We start from the raw sequence: 15469 nt of genomic DNA, 5'->3' as shown, positions 1-15469 counted from the left end.
GAAAGTCTGTCCCTGTAGTATTTCTATGAAAGTGTTCTTCTACTGCCATTCCGAGATTTTGATGGTTTGCTAAGCAAAAGCAGAAGCGTTCACTTTTCTCCACTTCCAGAGGAATTTTCACAGGCCTGAAACATGCCTGTGTCGTGTAAGTGAGCCAGCCAACAACTCCTCCTTCTCCTCCCCCAGCTAAAATCATCCCTCCATCCCCCACAAGCTCTCAACTTGGAGAGGAAATATCTGCTTCAATATCTGCGCGCCAGAGCTGCATGTGAAGACTTTAAGATTCAAAATTACTATCATTTAGAGCAGGGAAACATAACTTGGTGTCGTCCCAGAGTGGTACTTTACATCAAAGACACATAAATGTAGCATTTTAGCCTTTACTCGAGAATATTGTAGAGTTAGGGTGGAAAATGTTAAGCTGTGAATTGGGCTTTAGAAACACATTGGTTACACATCGACACTGATGTCATTCTCACATAATATAAATAGCACTGAAGGAAAGTCACTTTAAAGTGGATAGCTCAGCAGGTTACCATGCGAGTGCAATTAAGAATGCATTGTAGGCACCTGCCGTATGCAAATTACAACTTCAATTGTTGTGTTTCTGTAAAGGTATTTTGCTAAGGAGGTTTTGCAGAGGTAAAACATTTTGACAACGTTATGTTTCATCTCACTGACAAAGCATTTCAAGTCATATTCTTTCAAATGTGGACATGGAGCAACAATTATTTAACCGCTTGAGCGGTGAAATCACAACCATAGCACATCGTCACATATTTGCAATTTCAGAACGAGAAGTGACATCAGCAGCCGAGGTTGGCTTCAATCATACATACTGTACAGATACTCGAACGCATCATTTTTAAAAACATCTTGGGTTTATTTTCACTAATGGGAAAACGCAGGGTTTGGACAAAATAATATAAAGACATATTGCTATAGGGATTCATATTATTTGTGTAGGCTACTGTGAAAACAAATGCTGTGGTTATACTTTGTTACTGTATATTCTCAAGGTTGCATGTCTAAACAAGATTTGGATCAGCAGTGGTGTGTGCAAGAAACAGGTGAAATGGACAGATTTCCAAAGGGGACAGTTACTCTATCTCAACAATTATGAGAAGAGTGTGAAACAGATTCCTTGCTACAACTTCTCTAAGCAACTGGAAGGTGTTCTGATAGACGAATGGTGCAACAGCCACTGTGATACCAATCCAAAGTTGTATAAATCTATTGTGCGAAGGTTTGAAGGTGTATAGAAGACAAACATGGTTCAAAACCTAATGAACGAAAGAAATATCAGCTGTTTCCCCAGTGTTCAAGTTATTTGATTCAACCCTGGCCTGTATGAATAAAACACTATTGATGGCCAACACACTGGTCTCTGATTCTGCATGCTATTGTTGCTTCTGTCTCACGTAATAAAAATCACGCCGGGGTTCATGGAATTCAAAACTCACAGCTCAAAGAATTCACGATTTTTCATGATTTAACAGTATCAAATAAATGTAATGCTACTAACATTTACATGGCTTTATGAATGTGTACCTAAGCGGACTGTATTGTAGTTGATGTTGTCTACGTTGGTTATTACTGTAGGTCATCAATAAAAGAGTCAACATACACTTGATCCTGATAAGACTGTCTAAATTATATTTAGATTAAGTTACATTTTAGATAAAATGACAACCAAATGCATTAGAGTCACATCATCAAAACCATTCCCCTTCACCCATACCTGCCTGTAAGAGCTTTTTGCCTTTCTATTATATGGCAAAGAGTGGAGCATTCAACCCCATCCTTTCTGTCAGCTTCCTGTGGTGACCAATAGTTCAACTCCACTGTCACCCTGGACATAACATTTACGCCTTTGGCAGACGCTTTTATCCAAAGCAACTTATATTGCATTACCCTATACATTTGTTTTCTAAGTATGTAGAAATCCCCTGGGATCAAACCCACGACCTTGGCGATGTTAGCGCCATTCTCTTTCCACTGAGTTACAGGAAAGCTGGACACTTGTTTAAAGCTTGAATAGTATTTTATTGTAGTCCTATAGAAGTGCTATATAGGCCAAGAGCGACACAATACAATGCACAGTTTTTCTCTGTTCAAATTATTTGATAACTGGCATTTGAGAGATTGGTACTGCCCTGACTAGTGCTCTGTCTGAAAAGGGCATAAAAGTTCAATTCATAATAAGCAATTTTCAGTGAATAACTAGTTAAATGTGGCCCACATAAACCCCAGCGTATGGTTTGAGAAAACTTGGAATAAAGCACACAACTTGAATGGCCTGTTCTATGGGGTTTTTTGACCATTCTGGACCACCGCTGGTCACAGTCTACCATGGCTCTATGGAAAAAACAGCCTGGACATTAATAAGCTCTTTCGGTGTTCCAAAGAAAATTGGATCATACAGGTTTGGATTTTAAGACTTTCTCCTGTACGTACATGACGGGTGAAATGTCAAGTCAAAAGAAAACCACAGACTTAGGATGGGTTAACATTCAACGGTCATCAAAGAAAGTTCCTTGTAGGTTTGCAACTCAAACGCAAGCGCAGAGATGTTTCTAAAGGCATTGTCGGAAATAGGCAAAAATGGCTTGAAAGTTTGCAACATCATAAAAATGGGTTTGCTACAAAAGGTTATACATCAAAAGTAATGTGTCAGGCAAAGGTAACAACACTCACCAGCCCATCACAGTTGTTAATGGCAACAGAAGCTCCAGGCACATCCGTGATCTCCCCAATAAAAGTGCAGTCTGTTTTCAGTAACTCTCTCCGAAGTATTTTCTCTGAGTGGGTGCTGTTATCAGTCACGTTTTCAGCTTCCATCTCATCGTGCCATTCCACCACGGCTCCAGGAGCCACTAACTGGTGATTGGGATGTAGTCGGAGGTGGAATTCCTTGCCAAAAACAGTGATGTTAAAGAACAGCGTCTCCACAGCTTGCGCCGACCATTCCGAAGTGTCCCGCTTCACCCGCTGCTTGTGATTGGCTGAGAGGAGATGTGAGAGGTAGTGTCCCTCTGCATCTGTGCTGATGGGGGTAACAAGGCCATACTCTTTCAAACGGATCTTCAAAAAGTCTGTTAAGACATAATACACACACATAAGACATAGGAATAAGCATCTGAATACATTAGTTCACAAAAATATACATTTGTTATATTATATTATTTAACTGCTTCTCCTAAATTACAAAACAAACATCCAGGTGGAAAACAAAGTGGCTCTAATGGGTCCATTTGAGTCCAAATTTCCTAAATAGATGTAGTAGCAAATTTTGGACATTTGTGGTCAACTTAATGGCCTACTGAATAATTTTTATGGTGACTAAATAGCCGTTTACCTTTCTAGCAATTTTATAAGAGTGCTTGGCCTGCCTCCTGACATATGATTGATGGCACACAATTTGCCGATACGTTTAACAAAAATAAAATTATGCCAAGGTTTGGTTACTAAAACTAAAGCAAACGAACCTGTTTACCCAAACCAGGTCATACAAATGATGCAGTTTTATTACAACATCAAACATCTTCCTTCCCCATACAATGAAGGTCTTGAAGTTCTCCAGCTGTTGGTTTTTTAATGGACCCGACTACAGCAAACAGTGTGTCAGGTCATCAAGTACAAAAGGGTACATTGAGTTTTAGAAACTGAAATGCTGAGATGATTTAAAAAAGAGAAAAACTTCTTGCTTGAATTTCTTACTTTCCAAGGATAAACAGCGCATTTACTTTGCCTTTATTTCGCACACAATCTTCAGGCTTATTATATACCAAGTGATATTTTGTCATTAAACTTTAAGGGCGGATGATGTAAGTGATAGCGTGACTTTAACGTGTGTGGCGGCACAGATATTTAAGGGAGAGTTAACATTTCGATACGTATTCGCTTAAACCCAGATGAACGTGTGAGGAAAGGACAAGCACTAGTAGAGCACACAGATAGCAGAAAGTTCGACAACAAAGACTGTATACTTTACCTTCTTTATCTATTATTTCACCAGCCTGTAAGCGAAACAGAGCACAAAGATAAGGTCAAACGCAGCAGCCGAGATCTGTATTTACCAAACAGTTGTGAAAGTACCGCCAGTAGAAATAGAGAATGCATAACGGATGTCTCAAGAACAATGTGTTAGATGTGATGAGGTCTGACAGAAGCTCAACTTTCGATTTCACGTCTGTTTTGCCATGCTGGCTTTTCGGACAGTTTGGCGATGGGTTTGACAGCTGGTATCTGTCCAAGACGTTTCTCCCGTCTCTGGAATTTAGTTCTGTATAGACTATTAGGTATGCGGTAAAAACACTTTATAATGCAAACATAATTTCTTTATACGATACGTAAAACGTATTTACTATTCATATAAAACTGACTTGAACATCACGCGCGCGGGCAACTGTCAGACACCAAACACGCACTTCCCCGCGAACTTTCATTCACCGATAACTTTTCATTCAGCTAAACGTAGATAAACAGTAAATCATTAACACTTACCGGGTCAGCTGAAGTCAGACTTACTACAACTCCTACCATTAGTAACCTAAGTGACAGGACAACCATCACGAGTCGGGGTTTACAACTTTAAGACGAGAAACTACAGTCCAATTTTGGATGGTGCAATGCGCGCCTCTCTTCTCTACAAAGCACCACTTATCCTCAAGCAAGAGATCTTTAACAAACTTAAAGTCAATCAAGATGAACTGAGGGAGATGGAAGTTGCAGAACTTGGGTCAATGCCTCAGGTTTGTAAACTTATTTGAAAGACATCCCCTTGAAGAGAGCTGTGGTGGTTCAGTTGAGCTGGCTGGACAGAGCCTTGTCTGAGCTCGAACCTGGAACTTCGCGCTGACTAATAAACTACAGACCAGCCCTGTGCTGACGTCATCATCTGCCCTTTCCCAGGAAAGCACATGGTGGAAAAAAGAAAAGAAGGAATATGCAAAAAAAAACAAGCCACAACTCTCTATGAAGTAAACGGGGGTGAAAATCAAGAGAAGTCGTTTTGTGGTATGTGATTCAACATATGCAACTCTTACGGATGTATTATATAGTAATAACTCATTTACAACGACACATAATACAACTTAATCAAGGCTTGGTTTTATGTTTGAGAAGTTATTAGATCTTTGTGTGGAGATTGTTTTTCTTTACGCCAGAGGAAATAACAGCTCGCTGTGTTGGAGAAAGACGTGTTTTGTTCTTCCTCCTTGCCAGATTAAAAACAGGAGGAAGGATAGATGAAAATCAGAGAAAGAAAATCCTCCATCAACATTTCGTGTAATAGCCTTCCACAGAGATTCATTTATCTATATCAGCCAAACAGGCCGAGGCACAAATACCGTCATGCAACTAATTTGTGTTGTATTCTGGTTTGGATTCGTCGATACCTCTGAGGGAAGAAATGAAGCTGCCGAGAACAGAATGTTTTATTAGCGTGTTAAAGAGAGTCGGCTCTGTTTTCATTCTTGAAGGTAAATTAATGTATTTTTCTTACTTTTCTTCTTTTCAAGGCCTGGTTTTCTATCACACATTAAGAGCCTTTTTAAAGCACAGCTGAAAGATAATTGAACCATTGGATGATACGTGAATGTGTGCGCGTGGTCAGTTTCAGATATTTGAGTCCTTATATCCAGGTCTTCATGATGCCTTTATGGTCACGTGTCAGTGCAAATCCAGCACAGGTGAGTTAAGAAATCTGATCACCTTACACATCTGCACACCACATGTGTGTTTTCCCAGACCATATCAAGCAATAATAGCTTGCTTTCAGTGTTAAAAGAATAGTTCACCTTCAAGATGAAGACTCATTTTTAATGTCATTATTTACATGCTCTCTTGTCATTTCAAACCTGTGTGACTTTCTATCTTCTGCAGAACAAAAAATAATATATTTTGAAAAGTGCTGGTAACAGTAAACCTTTGGACCAACAGTTTTGGGTACCGACATTTTTCAAAATATCTTCTTTTGACAATATATAAATAGGGCGATACTCCTTTTCTTCTGGGGATGATTTGCATGCTTTGTATTACTTTTGAAGTTTTATAGTGAACTATTCATTTAGAAGTTTAGCATTGTACAAATGAACTTCAGACTCTGCTAAAAGCTTTGTTGATTCCTGTGTGATTGATTGTAATTTTATATTGAATGTATTTATTTTCATGATGCAAACTCTCTTCTATTACATCTGAGTCGCCCATGGGTAATCATATACGCTCTCTCTCCTTCTAACTCTGGCTTTTCTCCAAGTGTTACTGGTCGGCTGCTGAAACGGTATATGAAATTCTAGCTGTATTGTTATCGTTGATTAAAGAGGTGCTTGGAGGTCCTGAGAATCTGTCTGCACCCAGGTCTATGCACTCTAAAGCTTTTATTGGAAGGTAAAATTGAATGTCAGCAACCCTTTTGTTTTGCGCCTGCAGCTTTAATTCTGTAAAGACCGCTACTGACTGAGTAATGGGGTTGTAAAATGGTCAATGAAACAATAAAATATTTGGAACCTTGCTGACGTTAAGACCATATTGTTTTTGTAGGGTGCTGCTTACGTTTGAAGGTTGTCACCTTTCCAAATGTTATTTTCAGTTGATGGAAGGATAATTTTTCTTAAATATATAAATGCTTTAAACAAGAATGACTTGTTATAAACTGCATTTCCTCCAAACAAAATGTTTGTGGGTTTTCTATGGTTTTGGAGTGGGAACACACTGACCAAACCATTAGACCACACCTAACAGCAATTTGCAAGGGCATACCCCTGTGACATCACAAAGGGCATTGATGGCAATGAAATAGGTATTTGAATGTCAAGCTGTCTACTCGCTTCCATCCCATCTTTGTTTTCAAACAAAACCTTCGAACACAATAGCGAATGAAGGCATGCCAAAGTCACAATGGCCATCTAATTGGTGCTTTGACCTCCTGAGAGCTGAATAGTGGTTTTCGTCCATAGACATCTTTGACAAAAAGCAACAGCAATAAAATCTATCATTCAACGGCATTTTGAAAAGAAAAGGACAATGCATTTTGACATTTTAACCCGTACTTGCCCTGTTCTGAGAACAAGCTCTTAATCATTCTGTGTTAAGCGGTACCATTTCATGGGAGTTTACAACAACAAAGAATCAAGAGTATCAGATGTTACAATTACTGTTGCGTGATATGGAAACCTACATTTTTCAGTTCTATAACTTAAGAAATAGTTTGTTTATAAACTTTTATCCAGTCTTTAGTGTGTTCCTTTGAGTTAACCGCATGGCATAGCTCTATAAATGTTGAGAAAAAGATGTTAAATAAAAGATGTGAATTACTAAACAAGCATAGTAACTCAATTGCCCAAAATGATGTCAGAAGACACATACAGCTTTGAAAACAGCAGATTTGTCTGAATTATGTGGGTTTTTAATAAAAGTAAGAATTATAACAAGTTGCAAAAAATAGGACAACAACGAAGTCTTTGAACTATCAGTAAACATACAGCTGTGGAAAAAATTAAGAGACCGTTCCAAAATGTTAATTTAATCATCATTTCTAGATGTATTGTGGCCATTCCAGTCAATGAAACCTCAGTAGTGACAAACTCATTCAACAGCAATATGAAAGACTGACAGCATGACAAGTCACATGAAAACTGTGATTCAAGCTGAGGTTATCACATGAAAAATATGTTTTTGCTGTTCCGTACAGAACTTGTATTCTTTGCAGTATTTGAGGTCTGAAAAAACAGAGCATCTTTTCTGATGTTTCGACCTGTTTTTCTGGTTTCATTTTCTGCAAATAATTGCAAACAGAAACAATAGTTTTACTTGAAATTCGGGAGAAATAGTGTTAGACAAAACATTCATTTTACTTAAACACATATACCTATAAACCTATGAACCATTTACTTCTTATAAGAACAATTTATTTGTACCCTGTTTACATTCTGAAGAAACTTTTGTAAGAATAATATTTTTCAGCCAAAATGTTTCTACAAGGGCATCACAAAACGCTTTCAAAGTCATGAAGAGTGTATTCTGTGTACACTGCTATTACACTAAAACATCTGCTGATACTAACTGTAATAATGTTGCATTTTTATAACACCTTTAATGCTTTTTTTTAAAGCTTAATTACCAGTGTTTTTTTGCTTGCTCTAACAACTATAAACTTTTATAAACTGCAGTTAGGCCTATGTGATTGATTATGGTGTACAGGGAGACAACAGAAAGGTCAACTAGAGGAATATTTTACCATGAGTTATGAGTTGTTTATCCCTTTTTGTGTGTGTCTTTGTGCCAACAACACTCTGAGAACTGACTGTTCAATAACAAAGGCATCAGCTTTATGTGAACATTTTGCACTTCTGAAACAACTGAGTAAAGTTGATTGCCCATATTCCAGTAATGACTATCAAGACAGAAGCCAGCAACATTCCAGTTAGACAGTGACCGAAAGTATGTTAACGCCAGTGTGTATTCTTACAGTGTATGTTTTTTATTGGACACACAGTTTTGAGTTTAAAGTTCTATGCACTCTTGGTTGAAAGAAGACAGTTTCAAATGAGACATTAATTACATTCCGGGCAGAAATTGAATTGGCTTTTCACTACGTAATATGTCATCATTTGTATGTAAGTAATAAATGATTATGGGGTTACAAAAATGATTTCAACTTTGTGTATATACGAAAACCACAACTATACATTTTTTACATTATCTTTGGGTGAACTATTCATTAACATGTTTCTTACATTTTAAAATATGTGATGGTAAAGTAATCCTGATATGTTATAACATGTTTAAGCAGCAAGCACCCAGAGTGTTGCATTCTGATCTGGATCCAAACCCGTCCACTGGATTTTAAAGTCCCACTTTTAAACTTGCCTGATTAAATTGCACATGGCATTCTTTTTAAAACGGAAAAAAGATAGACAATAGGGGACACGACAGAGACAGGACAAGGTCTCACACTAATTTAAGATTCTGCTTCATTTGCTTCTAAAACCTTTAGGCTTTGAGTGAACATCTGTTTCAAAGTCCCCATTTCACAAAATCCGACAATTTGTTCCAGTCTTAAATTGGATGTTCTTATCCATTTCCTCTATGGATAAACCAGGAGGATTGTTGCAAAGGGAAATGCCACCCAGCCTGTTTGTAACACAGTGGTATAATGGGCAGATTGAAGTAACGACATTTGCATTGCTTGAGTGACATTTGGACAGTCAGTGACTTTACAGTAACTATATTTCAATGTATTGATGATCGAAGAAAGTTTTTTATTGGAATAATTCCAGGAAATAACAATTCAAGTAAATCTATTCATTCCCTTTTTGCGGTCAAAGAAAGTTGCTTAGGACACCAAGGACTTAACCCTTCAACAAGGACTTAACCCATCAAAAAAGGCAAACGCTTTTTCTAAAGCAATCTCCATATATGCTGATTGTGACACAGCTAAAAGCTAGGAATCTTAAATTCAAAATAAAATACAAAATAGAGGAAATTAAAGAAATACACGAAATAACAGACACCAAGGATGCCAAATACCCCAAAAGTATAATAGGATGAGCAGTATTCTTTTCCGCTCCAACATGTGCCACTTTAGCCTCCTGCCGCAGACGAGACAGACATGCTCTCCGACACCATCCGCCCTGTTGATGTTGGCATGAGCATGCTGTCACTGAGCCTGAGCTCCACAGGAAAGTCCAATATTTGAACTTTTCATTGCTGGTTTGCTGGACTATGGTTTTGCTTGAAGAAGGTCAGCTTTGTTGAGGAGATGACAACCAGATGGAGAAAATTCTGTGGCAGAATTTAGCACAGACCAGCTTAGATCTACCATTTGCTGTGAGTGTGAATGTAATTTTTATACATACACAGTTTGAAGCAGGTCATGCAATGTATTCACTGAACCCTTCACTGGAATGGTTTTAGGGATTCATAGATTTAACGAAATGTACAACCAGTTATTGAGCCTTTGGCAGGTTTCAATGTGTTTGCTTTATAAATGGCAAAAATCATGTCAGACAGTTTGATTCATATTTCAGGTTTAGTGGAAACATTAACATTTACACATTTGGCATACGCTTTTATCCAAACTTAGATAAAGTTAGATTTAGTTTGCATTGTTTCATACATTTTATGAAATATTTTATGTGTTGCTGACGCAGAAAAGCTTGTTCATGCATTAGTGACCTCAAGACTTGACTATTGTAATGCTCTACTTAGTGGTTGTCCTGTATCATCGATAAACAAACTACAGTTAGTTCAGAGTGCAGCTGCCAGAGTTCTTACCAGATGAAGAAAATACGATCACATAACCCCAGTATTTTCATCGCTTCACTGGCTAAGTATCCATCCATCCATTTTCTACCGCTTATCCGGGGCCGGGTCGCGGGGGCAGCAGTCTAAGCAGGGATGCCCAGACTTCCCTCTCCCTAGCCACTTCCTCCAGCTCTTCCGGGGGGACACCGAGGCGTTCCCAGGCCAGCCGGGAGACATAGTCCCTCCAGCGTGTCCTAGGTCTTCCCCGGGGTCTTCTCCCGGTGGGACATGCCCGGAACACCTTACCGGGAAGGCGTCCAGGGGGCATCCGGAAAAGATGCCCGAGCCACCTCAGCTGGCCCCTCTCGATGTGGAGGAGCAGCGGATCTACTCTGAGCTCCTCCCGAGTGGCCGAGCTTCTCACCCTATCTCTAAGGGATCGCCCGGCCACCCTGCGGAGAAAGCTCATTTCGGCCGCCTGTATCCGGGATCTTGTCCTTTCGGTCATGACCCACAGCTCATGACCATAGGTGAGAGTAGGAACGTAGATTGACCGGTAAATTGAGAGCTTCGCTTTGCGGCTCAGCTCCTTCTTCACCACGACAGACCGGTACAGCGACTGCATTACTGCAGAAGCTGCACCGATCCGTCTGTCAATCTCCCGCTCCATCCTTCCCTCACTCGTGAACAAGACCCCCAGATACTTGAACTCCTCCACTTGAGGCAGGAACTCTCCACCTACCTGAAGTGAGCAAGCCACCCTTTTCCGGCTGAGAACCATGGCCTCAGATTTGGAGGTGCTGATTCTCATCCCAGCCGCTTCACACTCGGCTGCAAACCGTCCCAGTGCATGCTGAAGGTCCTGGTCTGATGGGGCCAGCACGATGACATCATCCGCAAAGAGCAGAGATGCAATCGTGTGGTCACCAAACCCGACGCCCTCCGGCCCCTGGCTGCGCCTAGAAATTCTGTCCATAAAAATTATGAACAGAACCGGCGACAAAGGGCAGCCCTGCCGGAGTCCAACATGCACCGGAAACAAGTCTGACTTACTGCCGGCAATGCGAACCAAGCTCCTGCTCCGGTCGTACAGGGACCGGATGGCCCTTAGCTAAGGGTCCCGAATCCCATACTCCCGGAGCACCCTCCACAAGATGCTGCGAGGGACACAGTCGAATGCCTTCTCCAAATCCACAAAACACATGTGGATTGGTTGGGCAAACTCCCATGAACCCTCCAGCACCCTGAAGAGGGTATAGAGCTGGTCCAGTGTTCCACGACCGGGACGGAAACCACACTGTTCCTCCTGAATCCGAGGTTCTACTATCGGCCGGATTCTCTTCTCCAGTACCCTGGCATAGACTTTCCCGGGGAGGCTGAGAAGTGTGATCCCCCGGTAGTTGGAGCACACCCTCCGGTCCCCCTTCTTAAAAAGGGGGACCACCACCCCGGTCTGCCAGTCCAAGGGCACTGTCCCCGACCGCCACGCGATGCTGCAGAGGCGTGTCAGCCAAGACAGCCCCACAACATCCAGAGACTTGAGGTACTCAGGACGGATCTCATCCACCCCCGGTGCCCTGCCACCGAGGAGTTTCTTGACTACCTCGGTGACTTCATCCCGGGTGATGGGCGAGTCCGCCTCTGAGCCCTCGGCCTCTGCTTCCTCAATGGAAGACGTGACGGCGGGATTGAGGAGATCCTCGAAGTATTCCTTCCACCGCCCGATGATATCCCCGGTCGAGGTCAACAGCTGCCCCCCTCCACTGTAAACAGCGTTGGTGGGGCATTTCTTCCCCCTCCTGAGGCGTCGGACGGTTTGCCAGAATCTCTTCGAGGCCGACCGATAGTCCTTCTCCATGGCCTCGCCGAACTCCTCCCAGGCCCGAGTTTTTGCCTCCCCAACCACCCGGGCTGCAGTCCGCTTGGCCTGTCGGTACCTGTCAGCTGCCTCGGGAGTCCCACAAGCCAGCCAGGCCCGATAGGACTCCTTCTTCAGCTTGACGGCATCCCTTACTTCCGGTGTCCACCACCGGGTTCGGGGATTGCCGCCTCGACAGGCACCGGAGACCTTACGGCCACAGCTCCGAGTGGCTGCGTTGACAATGGAGGTGGAGAACATGGTCCACTCGGACTCAATATCTCCAGACTCCCTCGGGATCTGGTCGAAGCTCTGCCGGAGGTGGAGCTTTCCAGCACCCCTCCCAGAGACTCCAAGAAGGCCGGGTACTCTACACTGCCATTTGGCCCATAGGCGCAAACGACAGTGAGAGACCTATCCCCGACCCGGAGGCGCAGGGAAGCGACCCTCTCGTTCACCGGGGTAAACTCCAACACATGGCGGCTGAGCTGGGGGGCTATAAGCAAACCCACACAAGCCCGCCACCTCTCACCCTTGGCAACTCCAGAGTGGTAAAGAGTCCATCCTCCCTCGAGGAGTGTGGTTCCAGAGCCCAAGCTGTGCGTAGAGGTGATCCCGACTATCTCTAGTCGGAATCTCTGAACCTCACGCACAAGCTCCGGCTCCTTCCCCGTCCTTCCCCTCCTTGAACTGCCACCTTACCGTGGTGGAGGGGTTTGAGTACCCGAAAGACCCTAGGAGCTATGTTGTCCGGGGCTATATGCCCCTGGTAGGGTCTCCCAAGGCAAACAGGTCCTAGGCGACGGGTCAGACCAAGAGCGGTTCAAAAAAACCCATATGATGACTACAATTTCGAGGACCGTGACGTCGCCCGGTATGGCGCAGCCGGGGCCCCACCCTGGAGCCAGGCCCGGGGTTGGGGCTCGTATGCGAGCGCCTGGTGGTCGGACCTCCCCCCATGGGGTCCGGCCGGGCTCAGCCCGAAGGAGCGACGTGGGGCCACCCTCCCGTGGATTCACCACCTACAGGAGGGACCGTAAGGGGCCGGTGCAAAGTGGAACGGGTTTCATCGCTTCACTGGCTAAGTATCGTATTGATTTTAAATTTATTTTAATTACTTACAAAGCTTTAAATGGTTTAGCCCCTACTTACTTAACTGAGCTTTTATCACATTACAACCCATCACGCTCTCTACGATCTCAAAACTCAGGACTTTTGATGACACCTAGGATAACTAAATCCACCAAAGGGGGTCAAGCTTTCTCATACGTAGAACCTAAACTCTGGAACAGCCTTCCTAATACTATTCGAGGGTCAGACACACTCTCCCCAATTTAAATCTAGATTAAAGACACATCTTTGCAGCCAAGCTTTCACTTAATGAATAGTTAATGAACAGCAGCTACGCTCATTATTCTCCTTCTGCCTTCGCCTCGGGATGCCCATCCTGAAATTCCGCCAGGTCCAGATGATCGACATATGCCCATCCCCACCTAGAGATTACGCCAGCAACAGCTGCAGACTGACTGACCATCCCAGCTCCATCTAAGGCAATTCCACCACAAGCCAAGAGAAATACGACCATCGGACCATCCAAGCTCAGAACACTACATCCCCAACCAAGAGCAAATACGGACTACTTGTCACATGAATGCTGAAGTTACAATACTTGGTATTTAATGCTAAACTTACATCACATGTCAGCAGTTTGAAGTTATAGCTGCATTCAGTGGCCCTGATTGGAGGTTGTTGGGTGGGTGTTTGTGGGGAGTGGGGGGGGCTTGTTGGTTGTGGGGATTCATCTGCTGGGGCTGTGTGGGTCCGGTTTTGGCTTGTTTTGTGGTCGATGTCGGACAACAGAGGAAAAAAGTTACAACATGCCATTACTATATTCCCTGGTTGTTCCTCTGTTTTCTGGTGTCGATCGTGGAGTGGGACCGGGTTGAACCTGCACGGTTTTCGGTGAGTGAGACCTTCTGGGTTGCAGATGGTGGGCTCTCCCTCTTCCTCGTGGATATTTGCTTGGTGGCTTTTAGTCGGGGTCACTGAGTGCAGCCATGACACGTCAGAGGGGATCTGGCCCTCCCGGCTGAGCCTGGTTTCTCCCGAGGTTTTTTCTCCATTAATCAATCATTGGAGTTTGGGGTCCTCGCCACAGCAGGGCAGTGTTGGCCTGCTCACCGGGAGACTGCATTTTAGATATTATTTATTAGAATGATCTTGCTTGTTCTATAAACACCATGCACTGTGCTGTGTTTAACCTTTGTCTGTTTTTCCTGTTTGCCCATGTAAAGCTGCTTTGGAACAATGCACATTGTGAAAAGCGCTACGTAAATAAATTTCAATCTATCATTTTTAATGTATTTGTCCGATTCCCTGGAATCGAATCCATGACCTTGCCGTTGCTAGTGCCATGCTCTTACCACAGAACCACAGGAAAGCTATATAGAATAGTAAGCATTCATTCTCAGATAGAGCATCTAAAGGATAGAAAAGAAAAGATTCAATATTTCATTTACAATATAGGTGAATTTTGGTGAAAATTGATTAAATGATAACATTTATTGATCGCTTTAGTTTGATTAAACAATTCATATCAATGTGCATTTGACTTGTTTACTGGTTCATAACACTCTTTACTGCAGCTATTTAATAACCTACAGTAGATATTGATCTTTTGGTCAATGATCAGAATGCTAGAAGAATCAGACTTTTTAAAAACACTAAGTCTTAAAAGACACTTGAAAATCAAGTGAGTACGGTGTAAGTATACATATAACAACAGGACAAAAATGTAAATTGAACTGCAAATTTTAGAATGTCCTCCTTTTATATTTGTTTACTGTCTTTTCATAAAGAGAATATAAAATTATGGAAAAACGAAGCCTCAGGTCAATGGAGTGTGTAAACACAATAAAAATCCATCATAAAGTGTTTTAAGGCTATATTTTAGCCTCTAAATAGTTTTTGAGTCTCATTTTTGTGGTATTAAAAAATAAGTGACACATTAATTTAATTCTGCTGTTACATAATAGTTTAGTGCACACAGTCCATTTAATTAAATGACCAGAACAGGAGACCAACGGCCACTTTTTTTCTTGCCAGACACTCAAGCATTTTAAAAAGGAGCCACTGAGATGTTTTTATAATTGCCCTCCACTGATGTTTGACTAATTCACACCTACCTGTTCTTTAACCTGAAATTTGTAATCTTTAGATATTATAGAAGTAATTTACCAGGACAATAGGAAAAGTATTTTTTATAGATGCACTTGAACTTCAACACAAAATACATGAACGCCACCATTAGTAATAAAAGACCATTAAAGAACTATTTTGAGTTAAACAAACAAAAAATTTGAA

At 42.1% G+C, this 15469-nt stretch overlaps 1 protein-coding gene across 1 annotated transcript in view; it reads right to left on the bottom strand.

The window, feature by feature from the left end:
* The window catches only part of adamts3 (ADAM metallopeptidase with thrombospondin type 1 motif, 3), an 87578-nt gene extending 82763 nt beyond the window's left edge, over nt 1-4815 (bottom strand). The window contains exons 1-3 of the mRNA XM_056746867.1: nt 4507-4815; nt 3995-4019; nt 2698-3095 (exon numbers count right to left, since the gene is read on the bottom strand). Of these exons, the coding sequence (XP_056602845.1) occupies nt 2698-3095; nt 3995-4019; nt 4507-4572 (489 nt within the window). The 5' untranslated portion in view covers nt 4573-4815. The remainder of the gene's footprint in view (nt 1-2697; nt 3096-3994; nt 4020-4506) is intronic.
* Nucleotides 4816-15469: the final 10654 nt, after the last annotated feature.

Source organism: Triplophysa dalaica, chromosome 4 (genome assembly GCF_015846415.1).
Source record: "Triplophysa dalaica isolate WHDGS20190420 chromosome 4, ASM1584641v1, whole genome shotgun sequence".
NCBI lineage: Eukaryota > Metazoa > Chordata > Actinopteri > Cypriniformes > Nemacheilidae > Triplophysa > Triplophysa dalaica.
The sequence above is the reverse complement of the archived record's forward strand: the minus strand, read 5'-3'. Positions and strand labels throughout refer to the sequence as shown.